At 36.8% G+C, this 15855-nt stretch overlaps 1 protein-coding gene across 7 annotated transcripts in view; it reads right to left on the reverse strand.

Moving 5' to 3' along the window:
- The window catches only part of cacna1aa (calcium channel, voltage-dependent, P/Q type, alpha 1A subunit, a), a 115642-nt gene that overhangs the window by 59325 nt on the left and 40462 nt on the right, over nt 1-15855 (reverse strand). For all 7 annotated transcript variants that reach the window (XM_067417470.1, XM_067417461.1, XM_067417515.1 and 4 more), the window contains exons 4-17: nt 10163-10254; nt 9053-9205; nt 8746-8933; nt 4884-4987; nt 3411-3526; nt 3134-3190; nt 2638-2712; nt 2214-2420; nt 1484-1596; nt 939-1051; nt 677-808; nt 445-517; nt 240-357; nt 70-137 (exon numbers count right to left, since the gene is read on the reverse strand). In XM_067417470.1, the coding sequence (XP_067273571.1) occupies nt 70-137; nt 240-357; nt 445-517; nt 677-808; nt 939-1051; nt 1484-1596; nt 2214-2420; nt 2638-2712; nt 3134-3190; nt 3411-3526; nt 4884-4987; nt 8746-8933; nt 9053-9205; nt 10163-10254 (1609 nt within the window). The remainder of the gene's footprint in view (nt 1-69; nt 138-239; nt 358-444; nt 518-676; nt 809-938; nt 1052-1483; nt 1597-2213; nt 2421-2637; nt 2713-3133; nt 3191-3410; nt 3527-4883; nt 4988-8745; nt 8934-9052; nt 9206-10162; nt 10255-15855) is intronic.

The raw sequence follows: 15855 nt of genomic DNA on the forward strand, positions 1-15855 counted from the left end.
TAGATCACATGCAGAACTTTCCTCTCCTAATTTGCCCTGTTTAGTAAATCTGGCCCTGTGTGTCTTTACCTTGGTCAGCTCTTGTGCATTGGCAAGATTGTCCACAGCGATAGCCAAGAACACATTGAGCAAAGTATCTGTTCATAGAGATGTTAAGAAACTTTACACTCATATTTCACTGGTGTATGAGAAAACTGTGCAAACAGTATGTCAGCATGCAAGATAATGTGTTTGGATACAGTTGCCAAAGAGTGTAAGAACAATGAAGAAGACTGAGAAGACCATGCCCGTTCTGACTCCACCCTGAGACTCAATCCCATCATACATGACCATGTTCCAGTCTTCACCTGTCAGGATCTGAGGTACAAAAAAAGCTCCATCATCACAAAGCCATGGAAAGCACTCCGAATGTGTGCACAGTGTTTGAAAGACAAATTTACTCACCTGAAACACTGTCATTATTGCTGCAGGAAAAGTATCAAAGTTTGTTGGTGGTGTGCCAGATTCAAAATTAAACCTGAGAAGATGAAATTGTTGTTATATTATTGTTACACAAGTGTATTATCTATTGTCTTATTTTTGGCACCAGGTGAGTCTGGACCATAACATGGTGACCCCAGAATGAAATGAAATAAAATAAGAAAAATAATTGACAGTATTTTAGTATTATACTGACTGTCCTCCAAATAGCTGCATGCCCAGCAATGCAAAGACCACAATGAAGAGGAAAAGAAGGAAGAGTAAACTGATGATGGACTTCATGGAGTTTAACAAAGACACCACCAGGTTCCTCAGAGACGCCCAATATCTGAGAAAGGGAAAGGGAAAGACTTGTAAGACACTTAGTCCTTCTTGAGACAGCTTGAAGGTTAAAGAGGAAACTCGACAAAGAGTGGGACAGAGAGACAGACATGGGACTCGAGACATGAGAGACTCACTTGGTCACTTTGAAGATCCTCAGTAACCTGAGAGCTCGTAACACACTGATACCAAATGAGGTTCCCGGCTGGATCATAGCCCAGAGCACCTCGAAAATGCTGCCACATATGACCTGTCCCACGCACACACACAAAATATACACATTTAAAGCTCATTCAATAACAGTATTGCCAAACACTAAAACATTTGCTTCTTACACTGCAAAACAAAATCTGAACTGTAGTAGCTAAATCTGGTGCAGAGCACTTTTTCTCTTGTGATATTTTTTTTCTATCCATGTTATATTAAATTAAAATAAATAAATAAATAAATAAACAATTCAATATATATTCTTGTCTTATCACGGTTTTGCTTCTCGAGTAAATCCTCAATCTTTAACATAGATATACTGATTAAGTATGAATTGAAGAATTTTCAATAACAAACTTTCAGTAACTATAGCAACATCAAGGCCTGAGAGAGAAATGAATGGACAGCTGGTATAATGCTTTTGGTTTACACCAATATTTTCTGATTTATAGAACAAGAGTCAAGAGAAACTCACGATGCAGTCAAAACAGTTGAAGGAGGAGTGAAAATAAGGTCTGGTCCCCAGCCCATACATTTTAATACACATCTCTGCCATAAAGATCCCCAGGAAGATGAACTCAGCAAAATCTGTATTAAAGAGAGAGACGAAAACAGACAGAGGGAGTTTGCAGAGAACAAATATATGGCAAAAAAGAAGAAAGAAAGTAAGAAAGTGACCCAGTTTTAGTGTTCAGTTGAGTTTCACTTTTGAGTTTTAGTGATCCAAAATGCAGCCACATTAAAAAATGTTTTATGCATTTTATGAGAAAACATATTTTTAGAATAGAGAACACACTTTTTGTCAGCAAAAAAGAGAAGTTGTTGGTTTCAAATTATAAAACATATGGATACACTGCTCAAAACTACAATTAGGAGACTTTATTGTTGTCAAACTAGTAAAACATATTATTAATATGATTAAATTAAATATGATGATGACATTCAGACATTTTTAAGAGTCCAAAATGTAATGCTTTTGGGGTCTATAATACTATTTAACAACTAACTCAGATAAAAAGAGAGAAACAGAGTAACATCTTCAGAAAAGGAAAATAAAATAAAAATAATTTTCTCTCTATTTATATACAGACAGATATACAGATGAAGAACTTCACAGATTGAAAACTGCTGACAAGCACATGAAAATACAGAAACAATCTGCAGGTTTGCTACAGATTAGTGAACAGGCAAGTGAACAGACTTACAGAGGAAGTCGGAGAGCAGGTCGGGCTGGTCATAGTGCACAGCAGCCACACACAGTGTGTTGAGTCCCACCAGACATAGCACAGACCAGTAGAATGCTTGTGTCTTCACTATGTGCCTAATGAAGAATCTCAGTCGACGCTCCTTTTTATGGAAGGAAGAGCCCTCCAGCTTTGAGCTCTTCAGACTGCCACGTGCAAACGGAGAACCTAGCGGAGGATAAAGAAACAGAGAAGCAAAGCGGGAGGGAAAAATTACAATAAAATTAAATAAATGAAAATCTAAAATTGTTGTTTGATATTGTATCCGGAAATTATACAATGAAAAAAAAAGTATATATATATATATATATATATATATATATATATATAATATAAGTGTATAAGTGTATAAGTGTATAAGTGTATGTTTATCTCTCAAGCACACCTATATCTCCATCTCCATCCTCTGCATCGAGCAGCTCTGTTTTACTCTTCTTAATGGTGGGCCTCCTCCTTGAGCCTGTGTGTAACAGACCATGATCACTAATTTCTAATTTAACATACTCACGCCATACACACAGATTCAGACAGCCTAAAATACATAATGGCAGAGAATCATAGAAGTACAGAATTTAACAAAAAGAAGAAACATCAAGGAAATGTCGTTTGTCCCTTATATCGTAGACAAATATGAAGTTGAGAAATCACATCTCTGCTCTGAGCTACAGATAAACAGTCCATGTAAATTTTCTCCTGTTAACTGCATTAACTGTGCAAATGGGCATGGAGTATACAATATCACCTCCTCAGCAAAGCCAACATGGTATTGATATCTCTTTTCCTTTAAGATGGGAAATCAACACCTAGTCCCAGTGAGGGAGCAAAGAGTGGAGGAGAGGGGGATGAAAAGGAAGGAAGGATGGAGTAGTTCACGTAAATACCGTCAAAGGGCATCCGGTCATCTGGGTCATTGTCCTCATCAGCCAGAATCACCTCTTCTAAACATATTTTGAAAAAGAAAAAATATTTGACTCAGACCACTGCAAAAGTCATATAAATGAGGACAATTTCTAGTGCATAAAAGATGCCTGATGAAACGTTTTGTACATTATCAGCACATGTGTGAAGACATCCGTATCAAAAGAGACAAGGTGCTATCTGTATTCTTGGCTTTAGCTTCTCTCTGGAGTATTTAATGGCTATTTCTATGGCATTTACCTGCTTTGCAGATCCACTCCAGATATCCATTCAGCTCTCTCTCTATCTGCTGCTGACGCTTCAGCTTAAGAAACTCGCTCCTGTTCTCCACACGCTCCCTTTCTTTGGCGAACTCTCTGCATTACATACACACATGCAAGCAAACAAATGCTCATTAAATGCACATACACACTAGTTAAATACATATACACTGGCCATTTTCCATTTTTGACAATTTTGAGATAATCAAAATCACTTGATAATTGCCTTCTTTAGTTAAAATGTGGCCATGTTGTACTAATTTGTGGCCACGATTTGACTAAATTAATAGAAGAGAACAAATGCTCTGTATGCTAATGCCATAATTAACATATTTAGATCTAATGTTAAGACTTTTAAGCTTGTGATGTCCTTCTAATGTTTTTTAATATTTTTAAAAGGAATGTCATCTAGGTACAATATATCTGATGAAACTGTATTAAAGTGCCCTATTATGGATTTTTGAAAAAAGAAGTTAATAAAGTTATATTATCTCAAAAGAAAGAGTTATATAAACTATATGATGATATAAATTTAGACTATATGAACCGCTTAAACAAGTAGTTTGGAATTCGAATCTATTTTCGTGAAGTTCACACATCATAGTGCAGTACGTTTGCATAAAATGAATCTGTTCCACGATACCACAGCAGTATAATCCCAAACCTTTACTGTGTTACTCTTACTCATTATTTTACTGGTTACTGCTACTACAATCTCAGCAAGTTCAATGCGGGTTCGTAAAATGCTTGCTCTTGAAAGATGGGTCAGTACTCAGTTAGTTTGGACCAGCTTGCTCCTCCAAATCACAATCTGTAAGTATGATTAATTATTGATGAATATAATATCCACCGGGTGTTCAAAATAAGAGAGTTTTGTGTTTGATATGGTGTAGGACTCTGGCTAACTAATGTTATTACTGTCTTACTGAAATACTACTGCAAATCCGCTGTGTGCCACAATTACCTAAAACTGGGTCTATTAAAGGTGCAGTGTGTAATATTTATGAGGATCTATTAACAAGAATGCAATAAAATATTCAGTGTTGTATAAAGACCTTACATAATGAAACGTTATGTTTTTATATCTGTTAGAATGAGCCATTTCTATCTACATACACCATGGGTCCCCTTACAGTGAAGCCACCATTTTGCGCAGACATGTTTCTACAGTAGCCCTAAAAGGACAAACTGCTCTGCAGAGCGCTAGCTACTCTGCTGTCCAAGATGATGACATCTTTGTGAGTAGCGCATCACTGAGAAATGTCCTGCTCTAGTTATCCTTGCAATGGAGGTTCAGGTTGACAAACTGCATATTTTCATATGCAACCCACACAAATATCACAAACATTGAAATCCATTAGAAAATTAGACAATGCACCAAAAATGTGGACCTGAAAAAAATGATACAGCTGATTTTGAGAAGAGCTCATACCGCCTGAGAGATGTTTCTTACCCTGACAGCACACCCAGAACAAGATTGAGCATGAAGAAGGAGCCGATGATGATGAGGGGGATGAAGTACATCCAGTTCCATGCACTCCCTGAAGCATCATTGCTCTGTAACGCAATAAAACAGCCCAGTCAGTACAATGAGGCACACATCCAAACATTGTTTCTCTCTCCAGCTGAGAGTATAGTTTGTTCATCTGGTTTTCTTTGCATTTCCCTTCTCAAGATTCTCTACAGATATATTCCAATGGTGTCAAGCAGGAAGACATCAGCTTGTTTGCCATTGTTTTATTTGGTATTTTTTATATAGGGAGAGGGGAAGCTGAAATCTGACCCTGCTTACAGAGGATGAGAACATCTATGACAGTACCGTGTCAGATCCTAGGACACCACGTACCATGCGATGTGCAACCTGAGAGTGGCAACCATCTGGCTGGGGCTGCTTCATCTGTGGTACACACAGCTGGGTGCTCGGCACCACTGCTCCCAGCCACTGCAGAGAGGAACAAATGGGCAGCCATCTTGTATGGCACTGCTCCACTGGCTGCCTCTAGGGAAGGAGCCTAGGCTACAAAAGCCCAGATTGAAACAGCCCACAAGTGCTGCTTTAGGAAAAACGCAGATGATGTCACAATATCTGCACAATTTGGTTTTGGGGCATATTAAGAGCACACTTTTAGTTTTAAAGGGATAGTTCACCTAGTCTCATGTAGCCAGACCTTTGGACTAACGGCAGAAGGTCTGGACTTCACTGCAGCTTTAATTGGTCAACGACAAAGTCTAATCGACAAAGCAACCAATCAGTTCATTTTGCACGTTCAGGGTTTGCAAATGTAAAGTCAATGTCCGTACAATAACAGACTGGCTTGCATCTAATACATTATTAATTCAAGAACATTGGCCGAGTTTACGGCAACAATGGTTCCATAAACTTCACACATTTTTTGACATTTTGTTGATCATGACAAGGGTTCATTGACAGTTTTAAACACAACAGCTTTCTTCTTTTGTGAGGGGGTTTTGTGTCACAACTGCTTTGTTTCTAGGCAGCCTGTTAAAGAACATGACACACCTGTATCAGATATCGACTTTGAAACTCTTGAAGTGTTTCCAATTTTGTGCATCAGGTATTTATCCAAAGGTCCATGGGCGTGATGTCTGAGGCTAAGACTATCATTAACCTGTATTTTTTTTTTCTTCCATAGAACACAAAAGTAGATTTAGCAGAATGTCCAAGCTGCTCTCTTCCATATAATGAAGATGGATGGGGAACAAAGCACCAAAGTATCAAAAAAGTAGGCCAGATACTTCAAGTCTTTTAAAGCCTACAATAGTATGAGGGACAATATATATGAATATATTCCTTTTAAAGTCATCAATTGCTTTCATTAAATTAAATAAATTACAGCTTGGGCATTATGCTAAATATCTTCTTTTGGGTTCCAGAAAAAGACAGAAGTCCTTTTGGAAAGGGATGAGTATTCCTTTAAAGATACTTTCAAATAGCTCATTTATTAACCAGCAGATGCTGCATTTACTACATTTACAAACAGAGAAACCGATGCTACATTTACATTACATATTTGCATTTAGCAGACACTTTTAGGTCAAAAGCAATTTGTTAAAAGAAAATCAATAATATTTGTAATATACAATGCCATTTAGTCGTAGCTATGAATCATAGTCATCCGCCCTGTCCCTTTTTCTGTCTTCCTTAATCTGTCCCACTTTCGTCCGCTCCATGTCTGAGAGCTCTGAAAGCCCCAGCATGTACTGCAGCTTTTTTGCAATTAAATTTTCATAGGTTTCTTTCTCAGCAGCTGTAAGAATAACTTCAGTTGAGCAGGGTGTGTTATATATAGAGCCCCATTCACCGGAGAGAGGAGGGAAACAGGAGGGGAAAAAAAGCTGGGGCAAGTAGAAATCAGGGTTTAGAGATGGCGAGACGCAGAGTAATGAAAAAAGAGAACATGGGTAAAAATACAGTAAGACCAAATAAGAGATGTTGACATATTATTGGACTGTGCAGAACTGCAAAACTTAGTCATATGGAATCATCACCCAAGATTTTTTAAAATAAACCTTAATTCTTCAGGTAAATCTGATATTGATTTGTGGGAAGTATTGATGTGGCCCCTGAGGTAACAACATTAATATGTGGAAATCTTGAACATGGCATTAACATCACTGCCCTATTTTCTGTCGTCGAGGGTGGCGGAACTCATCTCACTGGAAAAAGCTCTGTCTGTTCAGAATGGACAGGCTGGCCACAAGCGATAAGACTATAAATGAACTGTGCAGCCTCTGACTCTATAGGCAAGATTTTGCTTACTGTATGTCTGCGAGTGTAAGGTACAGGGGATGTGGATTAGGTGGGGCTTTTCAGTCCCGAAGATTGGGTACTTTTAGATGATCTTGAAGTAGAAGAAATCAGTAATCCTCCACACCAAGGATTAATCAAAATCAAAATAATACAGGATATATAAGTAAAAATGTGAGGCCCTCCAATTTTAAGCCCATCTGATAAAATTACAGTGTTTTCTGCTCTTCACGCACCAAGAATGCTGTGCTGCTATACTCTAAAAAAAATCAGTGGCTTAGTAAATATCACAGTAATAATTAACTTTAATAACTTAATAGAATCTCTGAATATCATTCACTTTGAAAATCTTTGATGGTTTGAGTTGAACAAACCAAAATAAATCCAACAGTTAATTTAGTCTAAAATGTAGTTACATTTAAGTTTTTTTTTCTTCACTAAAAGAATTTAGTATTTGACAAACAAATTTGTTTTTTTAAATATTTACTTAAAGAGATAGTTCACCCAAAAATAAAAATGATGTCATCGTTTACTCACCCTCATGTTGTTCCACACCTGTTTGAGTTTCTTTCTTCTGCTGAACACAAAAGATGATCTTTGGAAAAATGTTTAACCAAGCAGAGAGAGCAACCATTGTCTACCATAGTAGGGGAAAATATTGTAGTCAATGTTTGCTCTATCGGCTTGGTTACAAACATTATTTAAAATATATATTTTTTGTGTTCAGCAGAACAAAGAAATTCATACAGGTTTGGAACCACTTGAGGTTAAGTAAATGTTGACAGAATTTTAATTTTTGGGTGAACTATCCCTTTAATATATTTGTGAAATTTCTATGAAAAACATTTGGTGAGAATTGGTGCATTTCATCTGTGAAATTCAGGTTTGTGTATGTTTTATTTTATCTATAAAATCATTACTGTGCTTGAAATAATTTTATTTAGAATCTAGAATCTTGGTGTAGTCTTCGATTCCAGCCTGAGTTTTGATAAGCAGATTAGCGCTGTGGTAAAAAGCAGCTTCTTTCAGCTATGATCTATTGTTTAAATTAAGATGATGCTATTGAAGAGAGACCTTGAAACTGTCATTCATGCTTTTATTACCTCAAAGTTGGAATACTGTAATTCGTTTTACCTTGGTCTGCTTAATTCAACTGTCAAATGTCTGCAAATGGTTCAGAACGCAGGAGCTAGACTACTGGCTGGCACCAAAAAGTATCCGCACATTACTCTTGTGCTAGCCTCACCACTGGCTGCCGGGTTAGGTCCCGGATTGATTTAAAAATGTAGCTTTTTGTTTTTAAAGCTTTTTCACACCATAGTATATTTGTGTCAAAAAAGAAGAAGAAAAAAAAAACATATGTAGGCGTGACCGGCATGATAACTCCTATCTGTCGAATATTTCAATTCAATAATTGTTTTCTTGACATGTCATCCTTAATAAACCCGTCTCCGGAGTGATGACTCCGATCATTCGAATAGTCATATTTAATAATTGTTTACTCGACACTTCATCCTAAACAGTCAAGTGCTGAAAGGCGACTTACATAATATAGCAGGTCAGTCCAACCCTCCATGGTGATGCACTGGAAGACTGTGAGCACGGCAAACAGGATGTTGTCAAACTGGGTAATACCATAGTTAGGTCCAAGCCAGTACTGTTTACATATTGTTCCATTAGGACAACGCCGAGCTGCAGTCTCATTCCCGCACGGAAATTCCTCTCGGATTTCATCTTACAGAAAGAAAAGGGTGTAAGAAAAGGAAAAATGTCAGTTTTTTCATTATTAATTAAACTGTGCCACTTGTGATAGTGCCAGTTGTGGGGATCATAAAATTTTACAAAGTGACAACCTGTGATTTCGTCAAAGCATGTGGTATGAAATTTGCCCATGTAGAACTCTAGACCAATGATGGCAAACATGAGGATGGCGACGAACAGCAGCAGACCGATCTGCAGCAGAGGGATCATGGCTTTCATGATGGATTTGAGAACAACCTGCAAGCCTAGAGGAATGAGAACACGCATATTGACATAGTCAGAGGTTTCAGTGTTTGTTTTTGCAGCATAACATTGGATTACAAAACTTGCTTGTAACAGCTGTTAATATGGCACAAAGTACATCACTTAAACTGTGCATCATCATACTTCAAATATACTGAATCAGCATACAAAAGCAAATTTTATGAACTAGTTTTTGTATGAGGACACGTGACATACAAGAATAAATGCCATTTGTCTTTAGCAGGGTTTCTGCAGGTTTTATGAAGGTACATTTAAGACTAAAATACCATTTAAGACCAAGTAAAGAAAATGTAAGGAATTAATTGAAGCGAAAACAATAAGTCAATATGTTCTCTAAATGTAAATGTCTAGGGAGAAACACAACGAGTTGGATTAACAACACTTAACAGTTTAAAAATACCACTTTTAACAGAAATTGTTTACTTTTTAATTATTTTTGCAACAAAAGAAGCTTGACTGCTTCCAACCACTAAAATATGGATTCTTTTATTCACAAAAGTGACATTTTTCCTCTGTGTTTCTGTCTCGTTTAAATTTAATTCAAAGGGAAGTTTTGATAACTAATTGATGCTATCTTTGGATGTTTGTTCTTTCTCACTTAATTTTGTATATTTTTTCAAGACTTAATTTTACATTTGCATTACAAGTAAATGTATCTAGATGTATTGCATGCAACATTTAATGCCATCACAATGAATTTAAAACCTTCTCCTCTGATTTAAGACCTTTTTAAGGCCATAATTTGTGTAAGGGCGAATTAAGACTTAAGACTTTTTTAAGACCCACAGAAAGCCTGCTTCAGTGACTTCAGTGTGATGCATCCAATGAAGGCCTTTTTTCTTCCTTTTTGGAGCTTAGCAGTACAAATCACATCCACTTTCATTGTATGGAAAGCATATAATATGAATTGTATGAATTGCAACAAATATGCTACTCACTTGGAATCCCAGACACAAGTTTGAGAGGTCTCAACACTCGAACAGCACGCAGCGTCCTCAGGTCAAAGTCTGAGCCCACTGTTGACAGGATTCTGGAGAAAAATACAGAAAGAATAAGTCGAGGTTCATCTTTGTACTAATAGAGGATCAGCTTTTAGTGACAGTTTTTTTTTATTGAGAAAAAACTTGTATAAAGGTAGTCAAAAGTGTATAACCAGAGCTCATGTAAATCTATGAACAATGAAAAAGTGAAAATCATAAATGACTGTATTAAGTCAGATATCTATGCTACAGTGTGTGAATCATGGACTCAGATACGATAAGAAGTGGGCATTAATGATTTGAGAGATGGCGGCACACACTGCCCGTCCCCCCGCAGAGTGAATGTCAGAGGTCCCTACGCAGAGAATAGAGATAAATGTGGGTACCGCTGCTTTGTATTCATATGACCTTTATTTGTGCAGGAAAGTCACTGGAAACTGATTCTCTTTAGTGATAACATGCAGAGAAGAACAAAGACGTGACTCCAACTGAATCAATACATCATGGATAGCGAAACATATGACATAGAAATTTTAATCTGCGTTAAAAACCCACAGACTTAGCAACAAAATATTAGTTTTAACACCACGTGAAGCCTGTTTTTGAAGGCAGCTGACAACCAAAACCTGCTTCGCTTTTTACATGACATATTGGAAAATGCCCATTGAGATATTTGAACCTGCTTTGATATGAGAGTGAACTGTTAAAGAAAGCTGCTGCTATCATCTTTGTCTTCAGGAAAACAAACTAAAAGCAAATAAGGTCATAAAAAAGCAAAGTACATAGATGCCGAGAGGCGGAAATCAGGGAGGTTGAAGGAAGTCTAGTTATTCAGTTAATATTAATGTAAATTACCGGGGATGGACGAACAGTCGAATGAGAAAGAAAGAGAAAGAGAAAGAGAGAGAATGAACAGAGCAAATGGGGAGGAGGCGAAAAAAGAGAGCCAAAGGGGGTTGGAGGAGGAAGAGGGAACAGTGAGAGGGGAGGAGCTGGATGAGAGAGCGAGGAAGATGCTGACTGGCTGATTTATTCCCATCTCTCCTCGTCTATTTATAGAGCTGCAGTCTGAGAGCCACCACTGTCAGCTGTACCTGACTTATTATACAACACTTTCTCTCTTGTTCTCTAACACACTAACGTACTTATTTCTCTATAAGGGTGGGGACTTTCCATTGACTTATACTGATTTATAATGAGCCTCAGCCTAACCCTCATGAAAACCTTTATATTTTCATTAAGAATTCAATATATTTTTTAAGTCTCTTCTGCTCACCAAGACTGCATTTACAGTATGTTATTAGAAATACCAGCTAGAAATAGCTGTAATATTTTGAAATATTGATAAAATATTATCTGTTAAATTGTTATATTTAACAGTTAATATTTGAACTGTAATATTTTAAAATGTAATTTAATCCTGTGATGCAGAGCGGAATTTTGAGCATCATTACTCCAGTCTTCAGTGTCATATAATCCTTCAGAAATCAGTCTAATGTATGATTATTATCAAAGTTCAAACAGTTGTGTAATTGTTTAATATTTTATATTTTAGGATTCGTTGATAAATAGAAAGTTCAAAAGAACAGCATTTATCTGATATAAAAAGCTTTTGTAACACTGTACTAACATTTAAATGTTTTGGGTCAGTAAGAATTTTATTTATAAAAAAAATTGTATTGATTTTTTATTAACTTAAAGGGTTAGTTCACCCAAAAATGAAATTGATGTCACCCTAATGTCGTTCCACACCTGTAAGACCTCCGGCCATGAATCAGTGACTCGATCAATGATTCGGATCACCAATGTCACGCGATTTCAGCAGTTCGGATCGCGTGTCAAACTGCCAAACTGCTGAAATCACGTGACATTGGCGATCCGAATCACTGATTCATGACCGTTTGCTTCTTTATTTGAGGAACACGGAAGAGAAGACAATGCTGCATAAAGTCGTAGTTTTTGTGACTTTTGGACCTAAATGTATTTTCTATGCTCAGGAGATTCTAATTAACCAACTGATTTCACATATGGACTACTTTGAAGATGTTTTTATTACCTTTCTGGACATGGACAGTATAGTGTGCATACACTTAGATACGCTCTCTAACTAAATATAAAATATCTTAAACTGTATTCCGAAGATGAACGGAGGTCTTATGGGTGTGGAACGACATTTGGGTGAGTCATTAATGACATCAATTTCCTTTTGGGGTGAAGTAACCATTTAAAGGTGCACTATGTAGTATTTTTTGCAGTAAACTATCCAAAAACCACTAGGTCAGTGTTATATATTGTGTTCAGTTTAGTTCTTACAATACCCCAAATGTTTTCAACTATTTGTAAATTGTGAGAAAATTGCTATTTTAACCAAGGACCCAGGACGTCTGAGGGAGTCGCCTGTCAATTGCGTCGTATCTGCATTACTTTCGGTTTCCGGTTTTATTTGGCAGAAACACTTTACTGTGCAACAAGTGTCACAGAAGCTAAGCATAGAGCAACGTCTTAACATAATTTTAAACACACTTAAATGTATGACAAACAGAGCTGCGTTACCTCATACATGACACGAAAAGCGGAAATGGCCCCCGACGCCCCGTTGTCATAATAAAAGTCCTGTTACTCGCGAGGTGTGTTTGTGTAAAAAACAACAACAACAAAAACGCTCCAGCGGCTTTGCTCAGCTCCACAACACTCGGTCCTGTTCTGCCTTATACTACAATAACGTTAATAACCGCAACCATGAACATGATTTCTGCCAGAGTCCTATTTTCCACCGGCTGTGAGGCGTGCGTATGGTATGCGGTTTTTCGCGTGCATATGAGACACACTTTATGGCGTATTATACATACGAACCCCCCACCCCATCACCCTAAACCTACCCAAGAGAGCGTGTCATATGCACACCATAAAGTGCGCATCATATGCACGCAAAAAAACACGTACCATACGCATGCCAAAAGTCATTTTGGTGTATACATTCCACGAGATTTCAAACTCGCACTATTTATACGCATGACCATGAGATCGTGTTGGAAGACTACATGTCCCAAGATTCTGACCTCAAACTTGGCTTCATCAAACTACGCCTTTGTTTTGAATATGCACCTTCTAGTGGACAGAAAAATTACATACATTATTTAGCAGGAATGCATTAAATTGATCAAGTGACAGTATATGGAGCCAGAATGGTGACTTTAAAATTTGGCATCACAAATTAAAATTGTCATTGAAAACAAAAGCAGAACTGAAAAAGGAAACATTGGCATTGAAACATTTGCATTGAAAACAGTTGTACTGGCATTGAAACAAGTATTGGCACTGAAAAAATAAAATTATTAAAATATTACAATCGTATTCTTTTATTGAATTGGGATTTATTTGTATTTTTCAATGCCAATCTTCAGATTTTTTCTTCATGTCACTTTTTCAGTGACAGTTTTTTTTTTTACAATGTCAGTTTTTTTCAATGTCACTGATTTTTCAGTTTCAACTTTCTGTCACTGTTTTGGCGTGGAGAGGGGCGGGGTCTGAGGGGAGGGGTAAGTAGAGCGTAGTTTGCATATCATTTGTATATAGGTTTACTGAAGCCGTCATCAGCTCTGAAGCCGCATGACTAATGTCCAGTTTACCGGGAACTTCCAAGCCGCAAGTTTAAGTCTTTTTTTATATTTTTTATCTGCCATTTATATGTTTTCTCGTGCAACCTGGCCGGCTTGGTTAACTTTTAACGGCCGTTATGCTGTTTTGTTTTTTCCGACGTCGACTGGAACATGTAAATTACTAACATTAGCCGTGTTGGCTAACTTAACTGTGGTTAATGCGGCTGTGTAAGTTACACTACTGACATCCCCAAACACACACACCGGAGACAGACGTTACTCCTAGGGCCGCGAGTGTGCTTTTATCTGTATTTAATTTGCTGCTGCAAAAGACCTCATAAACGTGCTAACGCAAAACGTTCAGCAGTATCACACCAGCACAGCAGAATCCAGTGCCGTCACATGAGCACCATTAAATACAGATAGAAGCACATTCGCGGCCCTAGGAGTTACTGTGTAACGCTGCGTTTAAGCCGAACTAGCGGCTCTCGTGTGTGTGTGTGTGTGGTTGGGGATGTCAGTAGTGTTACACAGCCGGCGCCCTGCTGATTATCATGTCAATGTTAACGTCACCGGCTATGTTACTGTTAGCCACTGTTGTGATGTACTCGTCAGACACCTAACCTATTAATTTTTTCCAAACCGGACTTTTAGCCTTATTCTGTGCATATGGTGACCGGTGTTTATATTTGACCCTGTATTAACCACAGTTAAGTAGCCAACACGGCGTTAGTAATTTACATGTTTCAGTTGACGTCGGGGGGAAAAAAAACAGCATATCGGCCATTAAAAGTTAAGCAAACCGGCCAGGTTGCACGTGAATAAACATGTAAATGGCAGATAAAAAAAAAAACAGACTTGCTGCTTGGAAGTTCCCGGTAAACTCCACAAAACGGCTTCAGAGCTGGTGACGGGTTCCAGTAAAGTGACGCTCGGCCTACTGCTTCAGTATACCTATATGCAATGATATGCAAACTACGCTCTACTTACCCCTCCCCTCAGACCCCGCCCCTCTCCACGCCAAAACAGTGACAGAAAGTTGAAACTGAAAATCAGTGACATTGAAAAAAAACTGACATTGTAAAAAAAACTGTCACTGAAAAAGTGACATGAAGAAAAAATCTGAAGATGGTCATTGAAAAATACAAATAAATCCCACTACAATAAAAGAATAAGATTGTAATATTTTAATAATTTTATTTTTTCAGTGCCAATACTTGTTTCAATGCCAATACAACTGTTTTCAATGCAAATGTTTCAATGCCAATGTTTCCTTTTTCAGTTCTGCTTTTGTTTTCAATGACAATTTTAATTTGTGATGCCAAATTTTAAAGTCACCATTCTGGCTCCATAACAGTATAGACATTTATAATGTTGCAAAAGCTTTATTTTTCAGATAAATGCTGTTCTTTTCAACTTTCTATTCATCAAAGAATCCTAAAAAAAATACTGTTTCAACACTGATAATAATCATAAATGTTTCTTGAGCAGTTAATCAATATATTAGAATGATTTCTGAAGGATCATGTGACACTGATATTCAAATAGAATGTTATATTTTAATAATATTTCACAATATTAAAGCTTATTTGTATTTCTAATAACATAAATGCAGCCTTGGTGAAGAGCCTTTTTTAAAAACATTTAAAATTCTTACCATTCAAAAACTTTTGACCGGTAGTGTATATATTTATTATATTTATTTATTCCTTATGGATATTGTTGCCAGATAATTTTAAGTTTTACTATCAAGGGACATTTAGTCCACACAATGTGGGAAAATCCTGACTCACAGCTCATTCACTTTACACATTCTTGTTCACACATTAACAATAAAAATGATAAATAAATAAATAAATAAATAAATAAATATATATATATATATATATATATATATATATATATATATATATATATATATATATATAAATAAATAAATAAATAAATAAATAAATAAATAAATAAATACAATGACCTAATGCTTGAGTGAACATTTCAAATGACAATAAAAAAACTGAACGGAAGTCACACAAATAAAACACAGATTATTTG

Source organism: Pseudorasbora parva, chromosome 2, assembly GCF_024679245.1.
Source record: "Pseudorasbora parva isolate DD20220531a chromosome 2, ASM2467924v1, whole genome shotgun sequence".
NCBI lineage: Eukaryota > Metazoa > Chordata > Actinopteri > Cypriniformes > Gobionidae > Pseudorasbora > Pseudorasbora parva.